This window comes from Phyllobates terribilis, unplaced genomic scaffold, assembly GCF_046119375.1.
Source record: "Phyllobates terribilis strain yellow unplaced genomic scaffold, ASM4611937v1 Scaffold_1__5_contigs__length_1240528914, whole genome shotgun sequence".
Lineage (NCBI taxonomy): Eukaryota > Metazoa > Chordata > Amphibia > Anura > Dendrobatidae > Phyllobates > Phyllobates terribilis.
In genome coordinates this window covers 1,018,937,652-1,018,965,583 of record NW_027362761.1, presented here as the reverse complement: position 1 = coordinate 1,018,965,583, position 27,932 = coordinate 1,018,937,652, and the positions used below count along the sequence as shown (strand labels likewise).

At 45.7% G+C, this 27,932-nt stretch overlaps 1 protein-coding gene across 4 annotated transcripts in view; it reads left to right on the top strand.

Annotated features, from left to right (window-relative positions):
* The first annotated feature begins 4,712 nt into the window (after positions 1-4,712).
* The window catches only part of KLHL2 (kelch like family member 2), a 168,125-nt gene continuing 144,905 nt past the window's right edge, over positions 4,713-27,932 (top strand). The window contains exons 1-3 of one of the 4 annotated variants that reach the window (XM_073644372.1): positions 4,713-5,047; positions 15,454-15,576; positions 24,708-24,814. In XM_073644372.1, the coding sequence (XP_073500473.1) occupies positions 4,980-5,047; positions 15,454-15,576; positions 24,708-24,814 (298 nt within the window). In that variant the 5' untranslated portion in view covers positions 4,713-4,979. Of the gene's footprint in view, positions 5,048-15,453; positions 15,577-24,707; positions 24,815-27,932 lie in introns of those variants that run through there. The other 3 variants (XM_073644380.1, XM_073644364.1, XM_073644389.1) reach the window with 3 other exon arrangements.

The window sequence follows — 27,932 nt, the reverse complement described above, 5'->3', positions numbered from 1 at the left end:
AGCGTGAGGGCTTGTTTTTTGCGGGACGAGTTATACTTTTGAACGACACTATTGATTTTACCATATAGTGTACTGGAAAAAATTCTAAGTGCGGTGAAATTGCAAACAAAAAAAAATTCCACAATTTTTTTTTTTTTACCATGTTCACTAAATGCTAAAACCGACCCGCCATTATGATTCTCCAGGTCATTATGAGTACGCCGATACCAAAACATGTATAGGTTATTTTTCATTTAAGCGGTGAAAAACAAATCCAGTTTGTAAAAAAAAATATAAAAATGGCGCCGTAGAGTCTCTAGTTTTAGTGATTTGGGGCTGGGTGAGGGCTTATTTTTTGCATGTGGAGCTGACGTTTTTATTGATACCATTTTGGGGTAGATATGATGCTTTGATCACCTGGTATTGCATTTTATTGCAATGTTGTGGCGACCAATTGATTTTTTTTCTCGTTATGCCGTTTACTGATCTGATTAATTTACTTTATATTTTGATAGATCAGACATTACCGATAGCAGTGATACCAAATATGTGTATTTTTTTTATTATTATCGTTTTACTTTGAATGGGGCAAAAAGGGGTGATTTTAACTTTTATAAACATTTTTTTGGGAGAATGAGCGCGACCCGGAGCTGCGCTGAGCTCAGGAGTGGAGCCCTGTCACTCCATAAGCTCCGCTCATTGCAGGGCCCCACTCGCTGACTCCTCATCGTCAGCGGTCAGAGGATTACAGCGGGGGACATATCTGGACAGGGGAGTATAAGGATGTTATTTTATTCTTATTTTCACACATGGACACTGCGTGAGCAAGGGACGATGATGAGGGCAGCGCTCAGCACCTGGCGCTTGGGAACAGCGCTAACTGTACACTGATTCCCAGGCGCCGATATGTGTGATCCTGATGCGGCACACGGTTGCCACACACGGACATAGCTCTGGTACAGGAAAAATCAGGACGTGTGAAACCGGCCTTAAAGGGGTTGTCTGGTCTAAATTGATGTCTGCAGTCACTCTGGATTGGCCGGTCTCTGAGTTGGGACCGGCGGTTATGTATGTGTTATGCATACTCCCGGCCAGAGCTCAACTAGTGGGCGCAGCCTTGCTCCATGCAAGTGTGACTGTACACACAAGGACTGCAGACTTATCAATTTAGACCGGACAACCCCTTTAAAAGTAATTTCACCTGACAAACGAGTGTTTGCTTGTTTGTCAGTTGATCAGCAGCCTGTTTGTAAAGCCATTCCTAGGAACGCTCATTCCTGATAATCGTGCCATGTAAATGCACCTCATTGTGGCAATTCAGGGACCAGTCACATCTGCAAAATACAGACATGACGGTCTTACCTGGTGTGCTCATCGGCTCACAAGCTACGTGCTATTTCACCACAAGTGACACCAGCATTGTCATTACCACAGAACTGACAAATGCACTTTATAACCACATGGAGGGTCAGTCTCTGTGGAAAATCACCCGTGCACCAGCACACCGACATTATCAGCCACCATGTGTGCACATTTGAAACCACACTGACCTAAATTCTGGTTTTCACAAGCAGGGGATCGGAGTTTTGAGACTTTTCTGTCTTTTTTTTTTTTACATTGGTTTGTTGATAAGATTTGAGAAATGGCTAGAAAAACACAAGTACAAAAAGCAGCATGAAAACCTGCACCAGAAACAATGAAAACAGCTGGAGTGCTGGGGTATGAGGAGACTGTACTGATTGCTATATCTAGGGGTCAGTAAAAGTGGTCTCCCTCCTCACAGAAGATGCCATGTTTAGGGGTCAGTAGAGGTGGCCTCCATCCTCACAGAAGATGCCATGTCTAGGTGTCAGTAGAGGTGGCCTCCATCCTCACAGAAGATGCCATGTCTAGGTGTCAGTAGAGGTGGTCTCCATCCTCACAGAAGATGCCATGTCTAGGTGTCAGTAGTGGTGGTCTCCATCTTCACAGAAGATGCCATGTCTAGGGGTTAGTAGAGGTGGTCTTCATCCTCACAGAAGATGGGGCTGAGTACAGAAGCTCCCACTTAGATACCACAGCGTTCTTTAACAGGTAAAAACAACCTTAAGTTCCACCAGCTTTTTCAATACATGTGTATGATGGTTTTCATTCTGAGGGATACTAGGCTAAAATTTCATGACCATTGAGGATTTGTTTGACATAGTTGAATCCTGTGGCATTTAGCCTCACCAGTATACCATTAAGTGCACCTGTGAATTTCAAGAATTTGATTCCACATATGAAGTCCTTGCTTTGATAAAAACATTATAGACCTTAGGGCATGTGTTTCAAGTATTTAGGCTAAAGGGCAGTGTGCAATATGAGATACTAAATGCTTCGTATCTACAGGTGTATTAGCATTTTGCTATATATATTTTTTGTCACCTTGCATTGGAATATCAAGTAGAATAATATAGCATCTGAACCAATTGTACTAAAAAGCAAGGTGCTAAATGACAAATACAATCATGCATTTGTATTTTTATTTGATTTGGAACTATAATCAGTGTTGAATTTTTTATAAGATCGCCTTCATTATTGGGTATTACAGCTCCTGTACCTTTTTTCCAGCACCTTGTCTGTTTTTTAACAATTTTAAGATATTTAATAAAAATAATATTTTATTTGAACTAACATGTGTCACTTCTAGTTATCCCCAGGGATAAATAGAACACCTGGTGGAGTCTGTGGTTATATATATGCATTTGAGAAGTGCCAATCGTGGTTAAACAGGTATTTGGACATTCTAAAGATTAAATGTCTAGGTGTCAGTAGTAGTGGTCTCCATCTTCACAGAAGATGCCATGTCTAGGGGTCAGTAGTGATAGTCTCCATCCTCACAGAGGAAGCCTTGTCTAGATGTCAGTAGTGGTGGTCTCCATCCTCACTGAAGATGCCATGTCTAGGTGCCAGTAGTGGTGGTCTCCACCCTCACAGAAGATGCCATGTCTAGGTGTCAGTAGTGGTGGTCTCCATCCTCACAGAGGAAGCCATGTCTAGGTGTCAGTAGTGGTGGTCTCCATCCTCACAGAGGAAGCCTTGTCTAGGTGTCAGTAGTGGTGGTCTCCATCCTCACAGAGGAAGCCATGTCTAGGTGTCAGTAGTGGTGGTCTCCATCCTCACAGAGGAAGCCTTGTCTAGGTGTCAGTAGTGGTGGTCTCCATCCTCACAGAGGAAGCCATGTCTAGGTGTCAGTAGTGGTGGTCTCCATCCTCACAGAGGAAGCCTTGTCTAGGTGTCAGTAGTGATGGTCTCCATCCTCACAGAAGAAGCCATGTCTAGGTGTCAGTAGTGATGGTCTCCATCCTCACAGAGGAAGCCTTGTCTAGGTGTCAGTAGTGATGGTCTCAATCCTCACAGAGGAAGCCTTGTCTAGGTGTCAGTAGTGATGGTCTCCATCCTCACAGAGGAAGCCTTGTCTAGGTGTCAGTAGTGATGGTCTCCATCCTCACAGAGGAAGCCATGTCTAGGTGTCAGTAGTGATGGTCTCCATCCTCACAGAAGAAGCCATGTCTAGGTGTCAGTAGTGATGGTCTCCATCCTCACAGAAGAAGCCATGTCTAGGTGTCAGTAGTGATGGTCTCCATCCTCACAGAAGAAGCCATGTCTAGGTGTCAGTAGTGGTGGTCTCCATCCTCACAGAGGAAGCCTTGTCTATGTGTCAGTAGTGATGGTCTCCATCCTCACAGAGGAAGCCATGTCTAGGTGTCAGTAGTGATGGTCTCCATCCTCACAGAAGAAGCCATGTCTAGGTGTCAGTAGTGATGGTCTCCATCCTCACAGAGGAAGCCTTGTCTAGGTGTCAGTAGTGATGGTCTCCATCCTCACAGAGGAAGCCTTGTCTAGGTGTCAGTAGTGATGGTCTCCATCCTCACAGAGGAAGCCATGTCTAGGTGTCAGTAGTGGTGGTCTTCATCCTCACAGAGGAAGCCATGTCTAGGTGTCAGTAGTGATGGTCTCCATCCTCACAGAAGAAGCCATGTCTAGGTGTCAGTAGTGGTGGTCTCCATCCTCACAGAAGAAGCCATGTCTAGGTGTCAGTAGTGGTGGTCTCCATCATCACAGAAGAAGCCATGTCTAGGTGTCAGTAATGGTAGTCTCCATCCTCACAGAAGAAGCCATGTCTAGGGGTCAGTAGTGGTGGTCTTCATCATCACAGAAGCCATGTCTAGGTGTCAGTAATGGTAGTCTCCATCCTCACAGAAGAAGCCATGTCTAGGTGTCAGTAGTGGTGGTCTCCATCCTCACAGAAGAAGCCATGTCTAGGTGTCAGTAGTGATGGTCTCCATCCTCACAGAAGAAGCCATGTCTAGGTGTCAGTAATGGTAGTCTCCATCCTCACAGAAGAAGCCTTGTCTAGGTGTCAGTAGTGGTGGTCTCCATCCTCACAGAGGAAGCCTTGTCTAGGGGTCAGTAGTGGTGGTCTTCATCATTACAGAAGAAGCAATGTCTAGGGGTCAGTAGTGGTGGTCTTCATCATCACAGAAGAAAGCATGTCTAGGTGTCAGTGCTTTATGAGTGTTGGTCGCCTCTATGGAGCTTCCTCACAGAAGATGTGGCAATAATAAGAAGACACAGACAGCTCGGCCCCTGCGCCATCAGTCGCACACTGCTCCCAGCACACACCAGTCCCGCCGGCCCGTACAGGGCATATGACAGCATCCGGTCAATGTAAGCGCAGTGTAGGTCTTCCACAGCCAGAGGGCGCCACTGCTTTCTGATAACATCGTCCTAATTGGCTCACGAGATGTGAGATCAGGATGTTGATACAGAGTGCACAGCGGCTCGTAGTAACCCGCTCACACAGAGAGCAGACAGCCGGCTGAGCGGAGGGCGGACGGCAGCTGCTAGGACCCGGGACACAGAGCCGGCGTGTGGGACTACGTGCGGGAGAAACGCAGCCACTCGGAGCTGGGCATGGAGTGAGCGGGAGAGCCGAGCACTGCTGCTGCGGGGACTCCGCTCTACCAGCCCGTGGAATGGTGCTGACATCTGCCCGCAGCGCTCCCTCCGCCAGCAGCATGGAGACGTCGCCTGTCACCACAGTGTAAGCTCCACCTGTGCCCTCACCAACAGCTGTCCGTGCCACGTCTATGTATTGTGTGATGCCAGGGTCCTGTCCGTGCCACCCACTGTGTCATGTGTGATGCCAGGGTCCTGTCCGTGCCACCCACTGTGTCATGTGTGATGCCAGGGTCCTGACCGTGCCACCCACTGTGTCATGTGTGATGCCAGGGGTCCTGTCCGTGCCACCCACTGTGTCATGTGTGATGCCAGGGGTCCTGTCCGTGCCACCCACTGTGTCATGTGTGATGCCAGGGTCCTGTCCGTGCCACCCACTGTGTCATGTGTGATGCCAGGGTCCTGTCCGTGCCACCCACTGTGTCATTTGTGATGCCAGGGTCCTGTCCGTGCCACCCACTGTGTCATGTGTGATGCCAGGGTCCTGTCCGTGCCACCCACTGTGTCATGTGTGATGCCAGGGTCCTGTCCGTGCCACCCACTGTCATGTGTGATGCCAGGGTCCTGACCGTGCCACCCACTGTGTCATGTGTGATGCCAGGGTCCTGTCCGTGCCACCCACTGTGTCATGTGTGATGCCAGGGTCCTGTCCGTGCCACCCACTGTGTCATGTGTGATGCCAGGGTCCTGTCCGTGCCACCCACTGTGTCATGTGTGATGCCAGGGTCCTGTCCGTGCCACCCACTGTGTCATGTGTGATGCCAGGGTCCTGTCCGTGCCACCCACTGTGTCATGTGTGATGCCAGGGTCCTGTCCGTGCCACCCACTGTGTCATGTGTGATGCCAGGGTCCTGTCCGTGCCACCCACTGTGTCATGTGTGATGCCAGGGTCCTGACCGTGCCACCCACTGTGTCATGTGTGATGCCAGGGGTCCTGACCGTGCCACCCACTGTGTCATGTGTGATGCCAGGGGTCCTGTCCGTGCCACCCACTGTGTCATGTGTGATGCCAGGGGTCCTGTCCGTGCCACCCACTGTGTCATGTGTGATGCCAGGGGTCCTGTCCGTGCCACCCACTGTGTCATGTGTGATGCCAGGGGTCCTGTCCGTGCCACCCACTGTGTCATGTGTGATGCCAGGGGTCCTGTCCGTGCCACCCACTGTGTCATGTGTGATGCCAGGGGTCCTGTCCGTGCCACCCACTGTGTCATGTGTGATGCCAGGGGTCCTGTCCGTGCCACCCACTGTGTCATGTGTGATGCCAGGGGTCCTGTCCGTGCCACCCACTGTGTCATGTGTGATGCCAGGGGTCCTGTCCGTGCCACCCACTGTGTCATGTGTGATGCCAGGGGTCCTGTCCGTGCCACCCACTGTGTCATGTGTGATGCCAGGGGTCCTGTCCGTGCCACCCACTGTGTCATGTGTCTCTGTCTACATAACATTCAGGCTAAGACTGTTCCACAGGGGAACAGGTGAATCCCCCAGTGGATCCCTGTGCCTGCATGGCCCCCACACCTCCTACATGAGCAGTGCTTGGCACAGGACATTTAATGCAACTTGTACAGAGAAGGCAGCATACATACATATATACACCCAGTTTATCATAGAAGCATTAGCAAATTAGCGTGTTCCCTCAGAACCGATGTCACTGGTGGGATCTTGACACCTCAGTCCACCACTGATCACATCTATATCAAGTGTACGACACCCTGGTATCACATGTTCCCACTGTGTGGATCACATATCCTGTGTATAATGCCAGTGTGCCCCCCCCACACACACTTTATCTGCATCATGTCGATCACCGCTGTATATATATCTGCATTGTGTGTATTGTACCATCGTGTCTCATCTGCCCGAGGCTGCCGCACAATTGTTATGTCATCTGGAGGTCATGGTTTTCCCATTAGGGACATTATTTCTGGTATTTCAGTGGTATCTGACCTGTAGGCACTGAGCCATTCCTGCTTCCCGAATAGATGCATGGTGAACAGCACCTCTCCACCAAGAAACGGGGATCAGACACCCGTTACCTGGAATGGTAGGAGTCCCATCAGTTGGACACTTGATGATCAGACATTCAGTTTCGGGCTGCATTTGAGACGTTACCCTGTGGCCTTCGCCCATCATAAAGAAGGGCTGACGGCATCTTCTCTGGCCTTTGCTTCCTTAGACTCCGAGATAGGCTGTCAGAGGAAATCTACTGTTCACTGCAAACTGATTGGTGGGACCACAAGGCACAGACTACCAGTGATGGCACCTTCTGACATGTCAGAAAATGTTTACTGGGATTTATTACCAACCATAGGTTAGATGGTCAAATTTTGGTTGAGGGGGGCTATCACTCCTTCTGATGAGCTAAATGTTACGGAAATGGCCACGTTGGGTAGTCTCCATTCCAGTAGTTGGTGATTGTCGCTTTTGGATGCCCAACAATCTATTTCTCACACATCCAGTGGAAAGCTTTGGCTACCATAGTGTCTGTATTCTGCGAGGGGCTTCTGGATCTGTGCAGAGCGGCGTTCACACTGTGGTAATCTGCTGTAGGGGGATTCTCCCTCTGATTATGTGAGGGGAATCTATTATGTCTTGTCCATATCTTGGTGTGGATCTGGCAGTGTTGCTTAGTATTAGGTGGATGGCCTGGAGGCACATACTGGCAGTGCCTGATGGTAGAGTGGTGTCTTGGTATAACTGTATGGATGTATAATGAGCCGCAGTGGGTGCAAGGTGTGATAGAAGCTACTGCAGCTTACGCTTTAGTTTGCATATACTTCTCAACACTGAAACTGCCATGCACCCAAATAAGTGATACATTACTAGAATCAGTGTCTCTGTATCTACATTATGCTTCTCTCAGATTAAGTGGTAAAAACCTGGTGACCGATTCCCTTTTAACGGTTGTCTGAGGAATGTTCTGCCATGCTGAATACACTTGGGCACGCAAATCAACAGCCACTGCTGGCAACTCTCTTTGCAATTGCCGACTAATGACACCGCTTATGTGATCAATGGGAGACAAGTCTGGAGATGCTGCAGTCCATAATAGCACGTTTAGGTCACGCATACTGCTCCCAGAAGGACATGCGTTCTTGTGTTAAAAAATATCCCTGGAACGCTTTGGAGAAATGACCGTAACGCTGCTTACACGACTAAATCAATTTAACACTGAGCTGTTAGTGTACCTGGAATGAAGACTGTAGGGGTCCAGCTACCATGCATTATGTCACCCTATAATTCCTGGAGTAGGACCGGTCTGATATTCTCTCAAGAAGGCATCTTCATGGTGTTGCCCATGTGGTCTTGTCAGCAATCTTCATTTTGTTCTGAGTGAAATTAGACATCACTTACCATGCCTAAAGCCCCCGTCTCGCATAGCGAGATCGCTGCTGTGTCACGGTTTTGGTGACGCAACAGCGACCTCACCAGCGATGTCGCTATGTGTGACGCTTTGCAACGATCAGGCCCCTGCTGTGAGGTTGCTGATCGCTGCAAAGTGTCCTGGACCATTTTTTGGTCGTTGCTCTTCCGCTGGTCAGCACACATCGCTGTGTGTGACCAGCGGGAGCAGCGATCAGGCTGGTAACTATGGTAAACATCGGGTTACTAGGGGCTCACGCGCACCTAGTAACCCGCTGTTTATCATGGTTGCGAGCCTGCTAAAGTGAGCGGTAACCTCCCGCTCACCGTAGCAGAGTGGTAACCATGATAAACAACGGGTTACTAGGAGCTCGTGTGCCTCTAGTAACCCGATGTTTACCATAGTTACCAGCCTGCTCCTGCTTCAGCAGGCTGGTAACCAGGAACAGGACATCGTGGAAAGATTCTTTCCATGATGTCGCTGCTCCCCTGATCGTTGGTGAGCCTGCCTGTTTGACAGCTCACCAGCGAACACATAGCGATGCAGCAACGATCCCTGACAGATCGTATCGTTGTCGGGATCGTTGCAGCGTCGCGAAGTGTGACGGGGCCTTAATGCATCACTAACCATCTGCATTTATTAGCATGAGATTGGGCTACAAGTCAGATCTTCAGCTACAGGTGCTTCATTGACCTCACACGATCGCTCAACGATTATATCATGGTGCAGAGCAAAATGGCAATGGAAGCTGGAATGGAGGAATATCCTCTTCAGCGATGATTCCTGCTTTCGTCTTGTAAGCATTGATGGCTAGAGATACATGGTTTCCAGACCAATGCTATAGAGGCCTTCACAAGGAAGTGAGAGATCATCCCAGGAGCCATTTTTCGACACTACAGTGCCAGGCTTCAAGTCTCTCCTGCTACTGTGAGCCGCCAGCGTGGCTGAAACGTGTCCCCCATTGCCATGATTATTGCGATATCAAACTTTTAATTTATTTATTTTTTAATTTTCGTAATGAAAAAAGCTAAAATCTGTTTACAAACAAATTCATCTGTCGTCATATTTAGATACGCAAAATGGTTTAATTTTTCGGTTGATAGAACTGAGGGCTTGCTTTTTTTGTTGGACAGGCCAACGTTTTTTTTATACCATTTTGGGCTGTTATGATGTTTTTTATTTTTTTTAGTAACCAAAAAAACAAACCCTGCAACTTTTGGATTTTAGGGTTTTCTCTCGTTATAGTGTTTACTGATTGAGTTAATTTTAATAGATCTGACTTTTTTTTTTTTTGTAAATGGGGGTGAGGAGGGAGTTGGGTGAGAGAGTCAACCATTTATTTATTTATTTTACACTTTGGTAGTCCCGTTAAGATTAACAGTCATCTGCTTGTACGATATACACTAATACATGTATATAGCAGAAATCATGGTCTTCTATGAAGACCAGCTACAGACTGGGTTTCAATGGAGCGCTGTGATCACAGATACAAGGGTCCTCATTAGACCCCTGGCTTTCATAGCATCCCACCAGCACCCTATATTGGCATCTCGGGTGAGCCGATGGGTGCTTAGAACAATTCTCTCCCGGCCCGCATTCTGTTAATGCTGCTGTCATAGATTCCTCCTCCTATGGCTCTTGGAGGCAGATGCTGGCTGTGTATCACAGCCATTATCTGCCGGGTATAAGCCAGCTCGGCCTCTTTCCCCGCTCCTGACTTGTGCTGTACGTGTACGGAGATGTTGGGAAGGGGTTAATGACCTAATTGATGGCTTGCCAAGGCATGTGTGCATTTCTGCACGTGGCACTCATGCCCTGAAGCACCGCTGTAGCCTTTTTCTTTTCGATCATGTATGTAAGTGTAATGTATGTAGTTCTACTCCCCAGTCAATGTCTTCACCTGTTTTCAGCCCAATTCCAGTCGCTTCGGCACCACGCTACGGCTTTAGTAAGCCGCCGGATCACTGTGTGCTCTGGAAGTCACTTTTCTCAATACAAGTATATGGGACTCAGCACCTCGGCCTGAATGCCATACACTTGTGTTAAGAAGATCAGAAACGGCGACCTCTGCTTCAGACGGCCCCGCTGTGTGATGGGGCCGGAGCAGAACTGAAAAAGGGTGAAGATGGCTGCCAGTGATATGTGACTACATAGTACAATTACACACGTGATCCCTGACAAAGGGGTTAAAAGTAAGAACAAAGCGCTGGAGCAGTGCTTTAATATGTCTACCCATCCAGTGATTTCCAGACCTCCATGACGTTTCCTTCTTGCCGAGGAGTGTATACATTTCTGTATGGCTCCAGTCCTGACCATCTGCTGACTCTTGTCTCGGGATGTAACATTGCCCGAGCATTACTCCGGATGTGCCATGGCTTCCGGCTGGCTACAATACATCGGCCTTTCCTGCTTTGTGAGAAGTAGGATGTGAATCAGTCTTCCTCAGCTGTGCAGTGTACAATGTGAAATGCGTTGTGTGCAGGGTTACAGCAGAGGTTGTGTGTCTGGGATTTGTTATGATATAAGATGCATCCCAGCAATGATACAAACTCATGATCTGTGTTCTTGACCTATTGGTAGAGAAGAACAAAAACTGACGCCGACCGTCACAATAATACAAGGCAAGCAATAACACTGTCATTAGTGGGGGCTGTTATATAGTTACCTTACCTGACTTCTGCATACATAGCTGACCTCTACTTATCGGCCTCAATTCTAGGAACGTGCTCAAAAATGCCGGCAAAATGTCTATAGAGTTAGCCAGATAAGGATCTGGAATGCGTTCAGCAGTCCCATAGCCAATGAATGGCACAGGCACCACTGCCGGACTGTGACAGGGCATTTCATAGCGCCATTGTCTCAGACTGCTCAGATAGGAGTAACCCCTTAAAAATGTAGGGTGTAACTAAAACTCAGAACTGTTAGGGCATTCTTGGGCAGGAAGCTATTTCAGTAAATAGTTTTCAGGAAACATCTTTTACAGATTTTTGTTAGAGGTTGTCTGCTATTACCTTGGTAAGTGTCATCGTTGTATGATGAAAAGAAGCAAGATTGTACTGGAATCCTATTTCTGTTCCTTATAGTTCTCAGTCCCTCCGTGGGAACACTTTGTGTTGCATTTGGCTTGTAAGAGTAGATAGACCTGGTGTAGGGTTTCCTTCTGCCCAGCAGCGCCTCGGCTCTTCCCTATATACAGCCTGGATGATTGGGAACGTCCAGCCATACACCGTCATTTTACAAGGTGGGGGGTGGGGTAGAAAGCACTAAATATTGCCTTTTATCACTAGAGCACTGTGATTGCTTGGGATTTTATGCAACTTGATAGCAACACCTTGTCTATTACTCTGCTCTGAAATCTCAATCACTTATGTTTGTGCGCTTATGTGCAACTATTTATTGCCATCATACATTACCTTTATATGTGTAAGTATAGGACAAGGGTGATTATTCTCCATTCTGTTCGCGTGAGGTTCATTTAGCTGTTTTTGTGCTTTAGTTTACAATGCGGTTCTTGGGATGAATGTCCCAGACAGCAAATTTGTTGCAGATATTCTTTTATGTAAAACACTCTTGTGTACAGTACAGACCAAAAGTTTGGACACACCTTCTCATTTAAAGATTCTTCTGTATTTTCTTGACTATGAAAATTGTACATTCACACTGAAGGCATCAAAACTATGAATTAACACATGTGGAATTATATACTTAACAAAAAAGTGTGAAACAACTGAAAATATGTCTTATATTCTAGGTTCTTCAAAGTAGCCAACTTTTGCTTTGATGACTGCTTTGTACACTCTTGGCATTCTCTTGATTAACCCTTATTAACCCTTCAGGTGCTTTTCAGGAATTAATGCAAAGTGGCATGACCGGATAGAAAAAATTATTTTTACCACCTAAATGCTGGTAACTTCTGAACAGGTCACTATAGCCGACAGACTCTAAGGCCGTTATTTGGCTGTGAATTGAAATAGCAACCACCATGACCACACAATCATGATCTCAGGGTGCCGACGTGGTTAAATAGGGAGCCTCCACACTCTAACCATGTACATGCCATAGTCACTATTGCCAGCAGCATCTAAGGAGTCAGTTGCCAACACTGATTGTGGCGGATGCCGTGGGGTGTGAACTATAGTATACAGCTGACGGCTGGTGCGTTGTCACCCGTCGGGGGATGCTATTCTCTTGTATCTCAGGTCTGTAAAAAGATGTATTGGCACTCACTAAGGGGTTAAATAGAAAAAGTTTGGTGTTGCCATAATTGCATTGACCTGGACAATAGTCTACGGTAAAAATTACCCGGGAACATTAAACTCCGTCAAAACAAAACCCCAAAAAACAATGGCTGAATTGAATGGCAAAATGAATGGTGGCGATAAAAACGTTCTGCAAAAAAAAAATAACGATCATATGGCTAAGTCTAGAGAAAAACAAACATTATGGCTCTTGGAAGAAGAAATCCTCGCCTACTTTGCTAATTACAATGGTCCTGACAGACCACCGCCGGAAGCCAAGGAGACAGCAACGCCGCTCAGAGGAGACCGGAGGGCGCCGGAAAGGTGAGTATAAGACTATTCTTTAACTACAGGTACTATGGTACCCGGGTCTGGATGAGAGTCTCCTCTTCTCCAGACCCGGGTACCATCCGCACATTGAACCGCATGATATCCGCATGTGCACGTGTAGTCATGCGGATGTTATGCGTTCCAATGCAAGTCAATGGCGGCTAAAACGCCTCGATTCCGCTAAATAATTGGTAGTGATGCAGATTTTTTTTCCACAATGATAATCTGCAGCGGAAATTTCCGCAGCATGTGCACAGCACATGCGGATTATCATTGGGGAACATTGCAGACCTTCTACCAAGCTTTTTTTAAGCGTTTCCGTGGCGGAAACGCTTAAAAAATGCATAGTGGGCACACAGCCTAAGACAGTGGAGGGTTGGCGAGGAAAATCTGCCAGCCTCCATATTAATGGGATTGTGTATAGGTGTAAAAGGTGTACATTGCTCAGATCACTACTTCATATAGTGCAGGTTTTAGTGGCTTGTTTGTCAAGAGGTTAGAAAACAGTCAGCTTGTTAATGATTGACTCCTAGTAATGTAGAGGGTATAAAAGACTGCAGTAAATATCAGACCGGCCTGTTACCTGCGATCAATGCCCATGATATTTTCTCTTTACTACATATGTGAATTTACAGCATGGATGTTATCTATATGTGTAGCATTTGTAAATCAATCTGCGTTCTTATGGAATCCTCAAATAAGGCTCTTGACCCAATCAGAGGGCATCTCTACCAACATGAAGGAACTGTTTACATCTTCATATGGATGGTTTTCTGTTCCTAGATTTTCTGCCAAAATTAGATCTTAGCGGAGCTGGAAAAGAAAACCTTTTTCTAAGTGAGAGAACAGTCTGCTCCTATTTTCTGCTTAAAGGGTATCTCTCAGTAGGATCAACCCTCCTAAGTCATCTATATGGGCATACAAGTCATAGGAAGCTGAATAAAATGATGCCTTGATATCATCTGCTTTCTGTCTTATTACAGAGGAATTTATTTTTTTCTTACATGTAAATGAGCTGTTAATGACTATGGGCCGGACACTGGTCAGTATGGAAATCTTTCTCCATACATTATTATAAATGAAAGGGACCATTACCAGTGTGAGACATGTAATACCGGAGAACTGAACTTTGTCTCCTTACAAACATTTGCTGCAGCTCTCACAGCTCTGCTGTATTTTAACGATATTACAGCCCTGTCTGCCTGTGAGATGGAAGCTGAAGCTGAGAGGCACCTGCAGATGTGTCAGGTATAATCACACACAGCAGTAAGATCAGGAGAGCAGAGAGCGGCCATTACACATCACACTGGTAACCATTACATGGCTCACACTGATAATGTCCACTTTCATGTATAATAATCTCTGGAGGCTGGAGGCAGATTCTCATGCAGACCAGTGTTCGGCCCATAGTCCTGAACAGCTCATTTACATATAAGAAAAACGTGGATATCCCTGGAATAAGACATTGGATTGCAAGTAACAAGTTTATAATTTATTCACCTTCCTATGAACTACATGCCCATATAGACAGCTCAGGAGGCTATTAAACTGTTTTTCTCTGAAACGCAACAGCCCGTGGATTGGGCTGCATGTATCCGCTGTCTGGTTCCCTTTAATATCCTCACCTTCTTCTGCTCTTATTGTTATGTTGCTATTTATAAAATATATTTAAAGAATTCTTCTGCTTTCTTAGTGTTTCATCACTTTTTTTCTTTAATCCTATTTTTCAAAATTTCTCGCCAGTACTTATTATGTGCAGTGTGAGAATAGATCTATGAACATCTGCTTATTTTGAAGATCTGTTCTCTTAGAGGTCTCTACAAGGGTATTGTTTCCATACAATGGAGGAAACTTAGCAGACTGAGACCTACTGACTATAAATCCGTTGTCACTGTTTAGGCTGTGTTCACATCTGCATTGGAGGCTCTGTTGCTGATTTTGTGAAGTTGACTGCTGAATAGCGCAGGATGCGAGCATGTATACAGACCCCATTATAGCCAGTGAGGCTGGTTGGTTGTTTTTGGTGTAAGTCAATCAGGGCCGGCATCGCCACCCAGGCAAGTGTCGGGCCCCTGGACAAACGGGGGGGGGGGGCCCACTCGCCTTCGGCAGGGGCGTAACTGCCGTGGCGGTTGCCTCTGAGACCGCCTGGAACAGGAGGTTGAGGGGCCTGCTGATGCCAACAAATTCTTCAGCTGGATGTGAGTACATGGCGGCCATACTACCGCATGGGTCACTATGGGCTGTGCATTATACTATACGTATGGTATTGTAAAATTTACAATAGTTATCACTCATGTAATGTAAGAAGTACGTGAAATCTTTGGCATTGTACTATACCTATATTTCTCTGCGGTATCTGTGCATCATGAATCGTGGTATATGTTAAAGGGGCACACTGAGACATTCGCTTGGGGCCCACGAAAACCTGGAGCCGGCCCTAGAGTCAATGTAACAAAATTCACCACATAGACGTTAAATGATAATATGAACAGAGCCTAACAATGGAGCAATGGATTTTGTTACTGTAATAAGGTAATATCTCGTATGTTTTGTGCACAGGAACGGTAAGACATGCCAGCAGAAGCCTGTGGAAGTGAAGGAGAACACAGAGAAGTTCTGTCCAGTGACTATGAACCCGCGGCACACCAGGAAGGCTTTCAAGGTTATGAATGAGCTCCGCAGGTATTGTTTTTGCTTGTAGACAGTTAATCTCTATGTCTTTAATTTAGCATTTTACTACTTTTCCTAGACTAAATCTATGGTCATACAGGGCCTTCAATGTGGGCAGACATCTCTTTTATCCCAAGGTTTCACAGCTGCAAAATCTTTCAGTTCACCTAAATATTAAATGGACGTGTTGTGAATTAGGGGTGTAGGACCTGTGTAGGGAGAGCACAAGTTCTGCTGTTTTAGCTTCTATTTCTTCTCTTTCTCTTTTACCTTGTACTATCTACAGGTTTTTTTTTTTTTTTTATGGCAGGTCTACTAAAACGTTCATGGACACTTGAATGTCTCATGACATGGTTTCCTGTGTTGTGTAATTGATGGCTTTGGCAAAGTACCCTAACCTAGGAGATATTGCTATTGTATATACTGAAGGAAAAAGCAACTGCAGTGTAGTGAAATGTCCGCTCCTAGGACTTAGCTGGGAACTTTAGAAATCCTATTGTAACGGGTCTGGGAGGCGGAACCTCTGAGCTACTATACAAGGGGGCGGTCCTTGTAAGGGAGCGGGTGGCGACCAGGCAGGCAGTCACAGCAGGTGACCGGGACAGTCTCTGGGTGAACGGGCAGATGGTCACGGCAAGTGACCAGGACAGTCTCTGGAAGAACGGGTAGGAGATCACGGCAAGTGACTGGGGCAGTCTCTGGGTGAACGGGCAGATGATCACGGCAAGTGACCGGGACAGTCTCTGGGTAAAGGGTTGGTACGACCTGTGGCGGCTGATGGTAGACTTGAGCTCCCAAGTGAGCAGGCGAGAGTCTCTGGATAAACGGGTGGTCACAGCATGTGACGGCGGAGCCTCCAGGAAGACCAACAGACAGGCGGCAGATGAGCGCTCCCAGATGAGCGGGCGAGAGTCTCTGGATAAGCGGGTGGTCACAGCACGTGACGGCAGAGCCTCCAGGTAGGCTAACGGACAGGCAGCAGATGAGCGCTCCCAGGTGAGCGGACAGGAGTCACTGGACAGGCAGGTGGTCACAGCACGTGACGGCGGAGCCTCCAGGTAGGCTAGCAGGCAGGTAGCAGATGTGCGCTCCCAGGTGAGCGGGCAAGCTGGTCCATAGACAGACTGACAGGAGTTGGAAGGCAGACCGTCGGACCTCAGGCAAGCAGGCAGGTAGCTGAAGTGCGCTCCCAGGTGAGCGGGCAAGCAGGTCCTTAGACAGACTGACAGGAGTTTGTAAGGCAGACCGTCGGACCTCAGGCTAGCAGGCAGGTAGCGGAATATCAGGCAGGAAAAGACAGCAGGCTGGCAGGAATCTGGCAGGTAACTGGCAACGGGACCTGAGGGCTGAAGCAGAGTAGTGAACAGTGCAACAACATTGCTCGGGCACCTCCATTTTGGAGGAGGTGCCTTATATATGGTGAAGTCCTCCGGCCATTGGCCGGGGACTCCTTAGGACGGCGCGCGCGGCCCCTTTAAGAGGGAGGGAGAGCGCGCGCGCCCTAAGCACAGTGGCCGGGAAGGAGCGCGCGCTGCCAGCAGAGCGGGAGGAGAACGCCGGGCACGGAGCAGGGAGGTGAGGGGAACAGCGTCCCTGCCTAGCAGAGGGCAGGGACGCCGGCGCTACACCTATCATAATTGTGTAGCAATTTTTCCTGGTTCTGTACAATCAGTGAATCAGTACTGCATGAGCTACTGCTAAATATTTATGGTCCCTTTTTATTTTCCTTCTCTCTCCAGTGATGCCTACGTACCCGTCTGCCTGTAGCGTAGGAAAATCTGCTAGACTTGGGCTGTGTTCACATCTGGGTCTTGACTCCCAGGACAGGAAGAGTTGGTCATGCACATGAGACACAACAGAAGTAGAAGCTGACCACAGATGTGAGCAACAGCCTAAAGGCCCCATACACATTAGGCCGTTGGCCGAACCAGCCGATATTGACTGGTTTATCTGAGTATGGGGGCTGCGGCCAACTGATGGTTGGTCGACATCTCGCCCAACCATGTTCAACTTCAGACAGATGATCACATTGTTCTCCAGCTGACATGCCGGCCAGCAGCATTCTCATAGAGCACACAGGAGTGCTCGGCCAAGGCCATCCTGTGTATGGGAGAGTTGACTGATATGGCTATAGGACAGGGACGTAACAACCGCAGTTGCAGAGGTCGCGACCAGGCCCGTGCGGGTGAGGGGCCTAACGACGGCAGCAGATACTTCAGCTGGATGTGCGTCCTCAGACCCATCGTGTCCATGCGTGGCAATACACGCTGCTGGCCAATCAGAGGCCGGCTGCTGACGTAAGCGTGCACGTGACTGGGGGCGCATGGCAGTGACGTCGTGTGCTCCCATCGCTTGCACACTGAAGTCGCCTGCCAGGCGGAGAGAAGGTGAGTTTTTTTTTTTTTTTTTTTTTTAAATAAATCAGTACACGGTGACCATACTACTGTATGGAGGATTATGGGCTGTGCGTTATACTGTATGGAGGATTATGGGCTGTGCGTTGTACTGTATGGAGGACTATGGGCTGTGGATCATATTTCTGCTATGGGGCCCATGACTTATATGTACTAACCGGTGAGTATAATGGTTTATTTTTTATCTATCCATTAAAGAACAGCGCCAGAATGGGGGATATATATACCAGGATGGGGCCCAGGACAAGGGTCACGTACCAGGATGGGGAGTACAATAGTGTTCAAAATAATAGCAGTCCAATATGACTAACCAGATTAATCACTGTTTTTGCTATAAATTATATTACCACATGTAAAACAATTTACCAGATGGTGCCGTAGATTCTAAGAAAATCAACAGACAATCAGCGCATTTATGATCTGCATGTTTTTGAGTCTGTGTATTTGAATAATTAATTGAAAGGGGAAGTGTTCAAAATAATAGCAGTATGGAGTTCAATTAGTGAGGTCAATCATTCTGTGAAGATACATGTGTGAATCAAGTGAGCCTTATTTAAGGGTGAAGCCAGCACATGTTGTACATGCATTTCTCATTGAAAGCCGGAGAAATATGGATTGTTTGACACATTGTTCAGAAGAACAGCGTACTTTGATTAAAAAGTTGATTGGAGAGGGTAAAACTTATAAAGGAGGTCAGACAATGATAGGCTGTTCAACTAAAATGATCTCCAATGCTTTAAAATGGAAAGCAAAGCCAGAGAGATGTGGAAGAAAATGGAAGACTACCATTCAAATGGATTGGAAAATAGCCAGAATGGCAAAGGCTCAGCCAGTGATCAGCTCCAGGATGATCAAAGACAGTCTCAAGTTACCTGTGAGTACGGTGACAGTTAGAAGACTCCTGTGTGATGCTAATCTTTTAGCAAGAAGTCCCCGCAAAGTCCCACTGTTAAAAAAAGACATGTACTGAAGCGGATACAATTTGCCAAAGAACACATCAACTGTCCTAAAGAGAAATGGAGAAACATTTTGTGGACTGAGGAAGGTGAAATTTGTTCTTTTTGGGTCCAAGAGTGGCAGACAGTTCGTCAGACAACCTTCAAACACTGCATTCAAGCCACAGTACACTCTGAAGACAGTGAAGCATGCTGGTGCAAGCATCATGATATGGGCATGTTTCTCTTACTATGGTGGTGGACATATTTACTGCATTCCAAGGGTCATGGACCAGTTTGCATATTTTAAAATACTTGAGGTCATATTGCTTTAAGCTGAAGAGGATATGCCCTTGAAATGGGTGTTTAAACAAGACAACGACCCTAAACACAACCGAAACTAGCAAAATCGTGGTTCCAGTCCAACAAAATTGAGGTTATGGAGTGGCCAGCCCAATCCCTGGACCTTAATCTGATAGAACACTTGTGGGGTGACCTAAAAAAATGCACTTTCTGAGGCAAAGCCAACAAATGCCAAACAATTGTGGGATGTAGTCAAAGCATCCTGGGCAGGAATAACAGGTGACAGGTGCCAGAAGTTGGGTGACTCCATGCAACATAAATGTGAAGCAGTTCTAAAAAACTCTGGGTATACAACTAAATATTAGGTTAGTGATTCACAGGAATGCTAAATCCTCAAAAAGAGTATATATTGTGAGTTTGTAAAGACAAATTTTGACACTATTTTTTTTTTAGAACAGCCCAATGTTTTTTTCAGTAAAAGTAGTTTAAAAATGATATACATTTCTCTTAATGTTTTGAATTAGAAAACAGTGTGCAATGTTCCCAATGCCTGGAAATAAAAACTAGTATAAAGATTTTTGTGCTTAACTCATGTTTTTGAACACTACTGTATATATACCAAAATTGGGGCAGGATAAGGAACATGCATACCAGGATGGAATGGGGGCCGTACTTTGCATCATTGTTTGTAAAGGCAAGCCAGGAGTTGGGTCAAAGAAGTGCAAGTCCTTCTGTTATGTGTGTTATGTCTTATTCTGTTTGTTTTCCTCGCTTATACTGTGCGATCATATTCCACAGTGCTTTACGTACATAATCACTGTCCCCAGTGGGGCTCACAGTCTAAATTCCCAGTTCTCTGTATGTCTTTGGAGGGTGGGAGGAAACCACGCAAGCACGGGGAGAACATACAAACTCCTTGCAGATGTAGTCTTTGGTGGGATTTGAACCCAGGACCCCAGCGCTGCAAAGCAACACTGCTAACCTCTATAGCGCTAACCACTCATCCACCGTGCTGCCCATATTCTCTTTTGATATTCTAACTATGTTTGTATTTTCCTTTTCTGTTTCACTTCTGGGTTTGGCATACATATACATCCCAACGTACAAAAGTGTGAAGATAGTCCAAGTATCTTCATGCTCATGGACTTTTACTTTAGGCTATGTGCCCACGATGCAGAAATGAAGCAGAAAATTTCTGCAGCATTTCTGCATCTCCCTGGCAGAAAAAACGCATGCGGATTGTACATGCGTTTTTCCTGCAAGAATACATGCGGATTCACATGCATTTCCGCATGCAGATTGACAAGCGCTTTCCAGGCGATTAGCATCACTTGGAAAGTGCTTGTCAACTAGGTCACACTATATAAATCCATGCAACCGGCATGGATTTATATAGTGTGACCGTAAAACAATGCTTAAAATAAAGCTATACTCACCCCCGATGCCCCGGCGTGGCTGCAGCGCTCGTTCCTGTCTGGTTCCCGGCTGCCGGCATATCGCGAGACACAGCGGTGAATGGCCTGCGGTCACATGACTGTGACGTCACTGAAGGTCCTTCAGCGATGCCAGCATGCAGAGAGAAGCCGTCGGAAAGGTGAATCTAAACTTTATTTGTTATTTTATTCTTTTTTTCACAGGTACAATGGTACCCAGGTCTGGATGAGAGTCTCCTCTCCTCCTGAACTGGGTACCATCAGCACATTGAAACGCATATTATCTGCGTGTACAAATGTACTGACACGGATTCTATGCGTCTCAATGCAAGTCAATGGCGGCAATTCCGCTGCACTTCCGCAAAATTATTGAACATGCTGCGGATTTATTTGTGCTGCAGAAACGCTGAGTAATAATCCGCAGCATGTGCATTGACATTGCGGAATGCCATTGGGGACCATGTGGTGCGGATTACCAAGCGTTTTTGATGAGTTTCCGCAGCGGAAACGCATGAAAAACGCATCGTGGGCACGCAGCCTTAGATTCCTGGGCAAATACAAATCTGATTTTTTTCCACATTAATAATCCTCCATGCTGACAAATCCTTAGGGCACAGTCACATAGAGACTTGGGGAAAAATCCTCTGCTGGTTTGATAGACGACAGAAAATCAGTTCTGACCGTAAGGTTTCTGCTGTGGCTTTGCAGTTTGACGTGTCTGCCCACTTGTAGAATATCCCATGCAGTGTGGCTAATCCTCACGTGGCCGTCACGTATTGAAGCCCTTTCCTGCAGCTGTATGAACTGCAGTATGGATTTCACAATGAACGCAGGCTGAATCGGTTTGTGACATCTGCTCCTCACGAAGAGAAGCTCCAAGTGACTTTATCCCAAGATTGCTTGGAAAAGCCCCTATTAGTAATGCTGTGCTGTGTAAAATATGGTGCACATATGATGTATAGCTAGTGGATACACACTGCTGATGAAACTGACCACCTTAATGAGAGCGGGGGTCCTGTGGGGCTGACGGAAAGCTATTCACAGTATCATTTGCTTGACTTCAGTCGCTTGGACTGAATTTGTGAATGGCACTACACTTCTCAGCATGCCTTCTGCTGCTGTTCAGGAAGGGGATGACGTCAGCGAAAACTAAAGCATCTTTCTGCTGAGATCCATGCGATGACGGCTGAGATGCCAGATAGTATGTGCATTTGAGGAGTTTAACACGGGGAGTGAAAGTACAGCTTGGAAATGACTTGGGAGGGGAAATCCCTTGGTCATCAGTGCACATTTTCCATGACGAGCCGGTGTCCTGACTGTTTCCAGGTCACATCCTTGCAGGAAAGCAACATTGACCCTTTTTGTGTCATTCTAGGCGATCTGTGAAGGAGGACTGGGACTTGTAACTTAACTGTATATTTGGGGTTCAGGTACAAATCTAGTGTAAGAAGCCAGAGTTGACATACCAGCCATGCTTATCATATGGGCGAAATGTAAAGGAAGCCATAAAGATGTATAGTTAATCACTACTGCAGAAGGCGATGATGAACGCATTACTGAGAATATGGAAATCATACCTTGTAATGGAGCTTTAAAATGTCATAATATTACTGAGGGTAATTTCCTTTAATTAATGCCATCTTATTACAAGAGCGGTCATGTTTGCGGCAGAGTAAAGCCGCTTGCTCTCACACACACCCCTCGCTTTGATTTTAGTTTCCTAATGTAATTATCCTGTTTGGAGGCTGATGTCTGGGTGTGATTGCCGCGAGGATCTCGCTTCACAGGAATGAAGACGCCTTTTTTCACAAATCTATATGTGTCCCTCATTAGAGGTGATGTCAGGGGAGAGTATATGTAGATCTCTAGAAATAATCAAATGCAGAGAATATTGTGACATCCACCATCTTTTATTCCAGAAACTGCCATCTCTGTGTGGCCCAAATGTTTTCCCAGGCAGTAACCTAGTCAGTAACATTTAATCTGCGGTAGACATGAACAGTGCATAAATGAGGCACAAAAAAAGTTGATTTCTGCAGTAATCAACATGTTTAATAGTAGGCCATGTACGCACGTGGCATTTTTGCTGCGTATTTTGAGCCCTGCTGCGTTTTTCCAAGAAGCATCATGTCAATTTTTTCATCATATTTGCAGTATCAAAAATCATGTTGTACGTAGTGTTTTTCCTGCCACCGCTAAGGATTTTAGTGCAGAAAAAAACACTGCAAATACACTACGTGTGTACATACATTCTTCAAAAACAGCACGCTAAGTGTACATGTATGGGTAATGGATGATGATGTACAAACACGTCAGTTCTGGTGCAAAAAATAAGCCCTCACATTCCCAAAAAATGAAAACTTTAAGCGTCTTGGAAAATGACGACAAAAGCAAACAAAATTTAGTTTTTTTTACAAATTTCCAATTTTTTTTTTCACCACCTAAATAAAACAAAAAACTATACATGTGTGATGTCTGCGTACTCGTCCTGACCTGGAGAATCATATTGGCCGGTCAGTTTTACCAAATAGTGAAGATGGTAAATAAAAACAAAAAACAATTGTGGAATTGCACTTTTTCTGCAACTTTAGCACACTTGGAATTTTATTTTTTTTCCTGTTTTCCGGTACACTATGTGGTAAAATGAATGGTGTCGTTCAAAAGTACAACTCGTCCCGCAGAAAACAAGCCCTCATATGGCCAGAAAAATAAAAGTTATGGCTCTTAGAAGAAGGGGAGGAAAAGCGAATTAGAAAAAAACACAAAATCGCCAGGTAGTGAAGTGGTTAAAAATACACAAATTGTAATCCACATGAAAATTGCTTCAAATACTATTTCTGAGAGAAAAAAAACACCTAAAGACCACTAGCTGTATCTTAAAGAAGTTGTTGACTACTTTATATGAACCCCCCCCCCAATGTATCTCTCCGGGGCCCAGAAGTTTTTTTGTAAATACTTTGCGGTACCTTTTCTGCCTCTGAGCGGCGCTATCCTTGGCCACTCAGAGGCATCATGTGACCCATCACTGATCTCACGTCAAGTGAGGCGTGACATCAGTGACGCGCTCCCTGCGGTGGACGCTGGGCTGTGGGCAAGGTTACCCTCTGCGTCACACCCAGCATCCACCGTGCGTTTTCCCAGTGAATGAGGACAGGGAGAGCACGCGGTAGATGCTGGGTGTGACGCGCGGGGTAACCCCGCCCACAACCCAGCAGCCACCGGTGGAACGCGGAAGAGGGACCTTCGGCTGCAGCCTGGATTTGTCGTGACGTCAGCGGATGTCTGAGCCGGCTGCAGCCGGGGGTCACGTGATGCCTGTGAGCGGCCAGCGATAGCGCCGCTCACAGGCAGAAAAGGCACCACAAGGTATTTAGAGAAACACTTATGGGCCCTGGGGGAATACATTGGGGGATCATATAAAGTGGTCGACAACCCCTTTAAGCGAAAATGCTCAAAAAGACATCTGGGTGTCTCTTGATCCTTCTCATTGACTTTTATTGAGCCTTCTGGTGGAAGATGCCTGAAGAACAGCTAGGTTACTACTTCTAGCCGCTTGAAAAAAAAAGTTGTGTGTGCATAACCTTAGGATGGACCTGTGTATACAGTTTCTCAGTTTTTCGAGACAAGTTTAGCAGTGATACAAATCTAGTAGAGTGTATACATTTCCTTGTTTTGGCTCAATATAATGTTGCAAAAACTGCATGTGTGAATCCAGCCTGAGGTGCCCAGACTCGGTGCGTTGGCTGTGGGGTGGTCGTGTTCGGCACAGCTGAGAAATGCGTGGCGAAACTGCACTATAAATTTCCGTGGCTCTTAAACACTAACCTCTTTCATGCCATAATTCTTCTCCGTGAATGACGGTATGGGGCCATCTTCTTCTGTGTAATTATGACAAAGCTTCTTGTGTTCTTGGCAGTTCGGTCACTATGGGATCACCACCCATGGCTTTTCTACACAGCCATTCCAGTAGTTCTCCTTTTAACATGTGACATATATAGATGTGTATGAAATATATTGATCTAGTGTTTATTACAATTCCCTGTTCTTATTCTTCACAGTCAGAACCTGCTATGTGATGTGACGATTGTAGCGGAAGATGTGGAGATAGCCGCTCACAAGGTGGTTCTGGCCGCGTGCAGTCCTTACTTCCATGCTATGTTTACAGGTAATTCCCATTCTCCTTTCTTATGAATGATGTGTTAGATTGATCTCAGTTATTGCACTAAATCCACAGTAGACTGAGTAGTTTCCTACTGCTGATAGCTTTTCTATCTACAGTACGATTCCTATTTCTTTCCCTTTATGACCGGCTTCCTGTGCCTCTCGGGGTGTGGTGTCAGTGTTTGCTTTCTCTAGACTCCCAGTCAGCCTTCACAGGAATAAGGTGGAAAAATCTGGACACATCTAACCCAGTCTTCTGTGTCCCTAGAAATGTCATTTGTATTGGACTTCATATCTTATAGCCTTGTTTGTATTGTGCAGTTCATAGAACAGCAGAGACGGGAAGTGTAGCAGTTGTCCTTCACAATGTATTGTTAGGGCACTCGTTTTTGTAGGGTTGTAGTTACACCTTGTACTTTGATGCAAAACTGACACAATTAAAAGTGATTTTCCCTACATCTGCATCTTTCCATGTGCCCTGTTGGGGTACCACTTTATCAGAAACGCTACTGGCTATGCTGGAGCTGGTCTGATCATGTTTTACATAGTCAACCATCTAAATGTAGGCCTATGGTTGCAGCGCCCCCAATAATTGCTGATCACTAGGAGAATTTGATGTTATACCTCAGATTATCGTTTGCTCCAGGTTTGTGTTGGTTTTTGTTCTAGAAATCCCCTCTTAACTTGCATAATACGTAAATGAAAGCACCTGCATCCTGTGGAGTTCTACAAAGGACCCTAAAACCACCACTATGATTCGGACAAAGTTTTGAGTCCTAACTTGATGGATAAGTATTGCAGCTTTGCCCTATCCACGTCACTATCAAATGCAGCCCATAGACAGGTGTGGCGCTGTCAGGAAAATATTCATGCTTTTCTAATCCTGAACAATCATTTTAACCTTCAGAGTTAGTGGGGTTGTAAAATTTTAGCCAAAGGTTATGTGCACACGGGACACTGTAGATTTTGTTGCATTGCAAAGGGGAAAATCCTCATTGAAAATATGCACTTTCGGGATAGTCTGTGGTCGTGGCTGTGATGCCCACAGGAAATAATAGACATCTGCTCCATGTGCACGCAGCCAACTACACTCATTACGTTGCTGAGAATAAGTCCTGATGCATTTGTGACCTTGTGTAGAAGCACTTCCAGTTTTATTGGAGGAGAGGGAGAGCTGTATGTAATTACTATTGCAAGTCATGACCCTATTAGTGCTGTGCTGGCCACAGTGTGCCATTACTTCTAAAGTGGATGTGGGAATGGTGCAAACTGTTGTCTGGAAATGTCCCAGTACATGGAGTCAGAATATTGAATGAGGCTTGCCATGACATGGCAGCTGTGGCCTCCTCCTCGCCTCCGCACTGCACCGCTGTGAATAGAAGCTGACCCTGCACTGTAAAGCCGCAACATCTCCGGGTTATACCCGGGGCTACTGCTGTGATGCCCTAGCACGTGACGTTACGAGGATCTTAATGTGCTATGACTTTAAAGGATTTTAATGGCCGTGTTATTAAATCTAGTGGCATGAGGTTCATTGGAACTCAGGTGACCTGCTTCTTTCCTGCACTGCTGCTCCGATTGCTCACTCGATTCTGGGATACTTCCTATGATGCTGGATCTAACCAGAATGAATATTCATTTCCCTTTCTCTCAAATTAGAGAAATGTTTTTGGTGCTGACTCTGAAATCAAAGGGTAGTAATCTTCAAAAGGAAGACTGCAATTAAGGAAATTCTGTATTTGTTACTGGCGTATTTCTTTTATCTGGTAAATGATGCTCATTTTAATTCTCTATAACTAGCACTACATGTATAGTATCCATATCCATTTCGTTAGAAATGGGGAGTGTTCTGGATCTCCAGGACCAACAAAAGGTTTCCCTTCTACAGCCCAGCTCATTGCCACAGCCTGCCTGAATTATTTGCTTCTATGGACCTTTCTGATTTGTGAGACCTTCACGTGTGAGCCTCAGCCATGCCGTTCCAGAGTTACTGTATATCTAGTGATACTTATTGCATACATGTCTGCAATAGAAACATCAGCTCTAATGCTTACTCTGCCCTTTGTAGTCAGCTTTGCAAGACAAATTATTTCTAGGTGTCAAAACTTTAACACTTTCCTGCCACGGCTAATTTTAATTTTTGCATTTTTCATTTTTTTTAAGACCTCCTTGCCTCCCATCATGGAGCTCAGTTGAAACCCAGCCTATGGCCGGGCTTCCAAGGAGACCATGATTTTTCCTATGTACAGCAATAGTGTAGTATTGCTGTATATAGTACAAGCCATCAGACAATCGTAGGTTCATGTCTTTAACGAAACTACCAAAGTTTTTTTAAAAAAAAAAAATGTATAAAAATCCTCATGTTTCCCCCCATTAAAAATTAAAGACCTACAGTTATATGAAAAAGTTTGGGCACACCTATTAATCTTAAGCTTAATGTTTTATAAAAATTGTTTTTTTTGCAACAGCTATTTCAGTTTGATGTATGTAATAACTGTTGGACACAGTAATGTTTCTGCCTTGAAATGCAGTTTATTGTACTAACAGAAAATGTGCAATCTGCATTCAAGCAAAATTTGACAGGTGCATAAGTATGGGTACCCTTATCATTTTCTTGTTTTAAATACTCCTACCTACTTTTTACTGACTTACTAAAGCCCTTTTTTGGTTTTGTAACCTCATTGAGCTTTGAACTTCATAGCCAGGTGTATGCAATCATGAGAAAAGCTACTTAGAGTGGCCACTTGCAAGTTGTTCTCCTGTTTGAATCTCCTCTGAAGAGTGGCATCATGGGCTCCTCAAAACAACTGTCAAATGATCTGAAAACAAAGATTATTCAACATAGTTGTTCAGGGGAAGGATTCAAAAAGCTGTCTCAGAGATTTAACCTGTCAGTTTCCACTGTGAGGAACATAGTAAGGAAATGGAAGAACACAGGGACAGTTCTTGTTAAGGCCAGAAGTGGCAGGCCAAGAAAAACATCAGAAAGGCAGAGAAGAAGAATGATGAGATCAGTCAAGGACAATCCTCAGACCACCTCCAGAGAGCTGCAGCATCAACTTGCTGCAGATGGTGTCACTGTGCATAGGTCAACTATACAACGCACTTTGCACAAGGAGAAG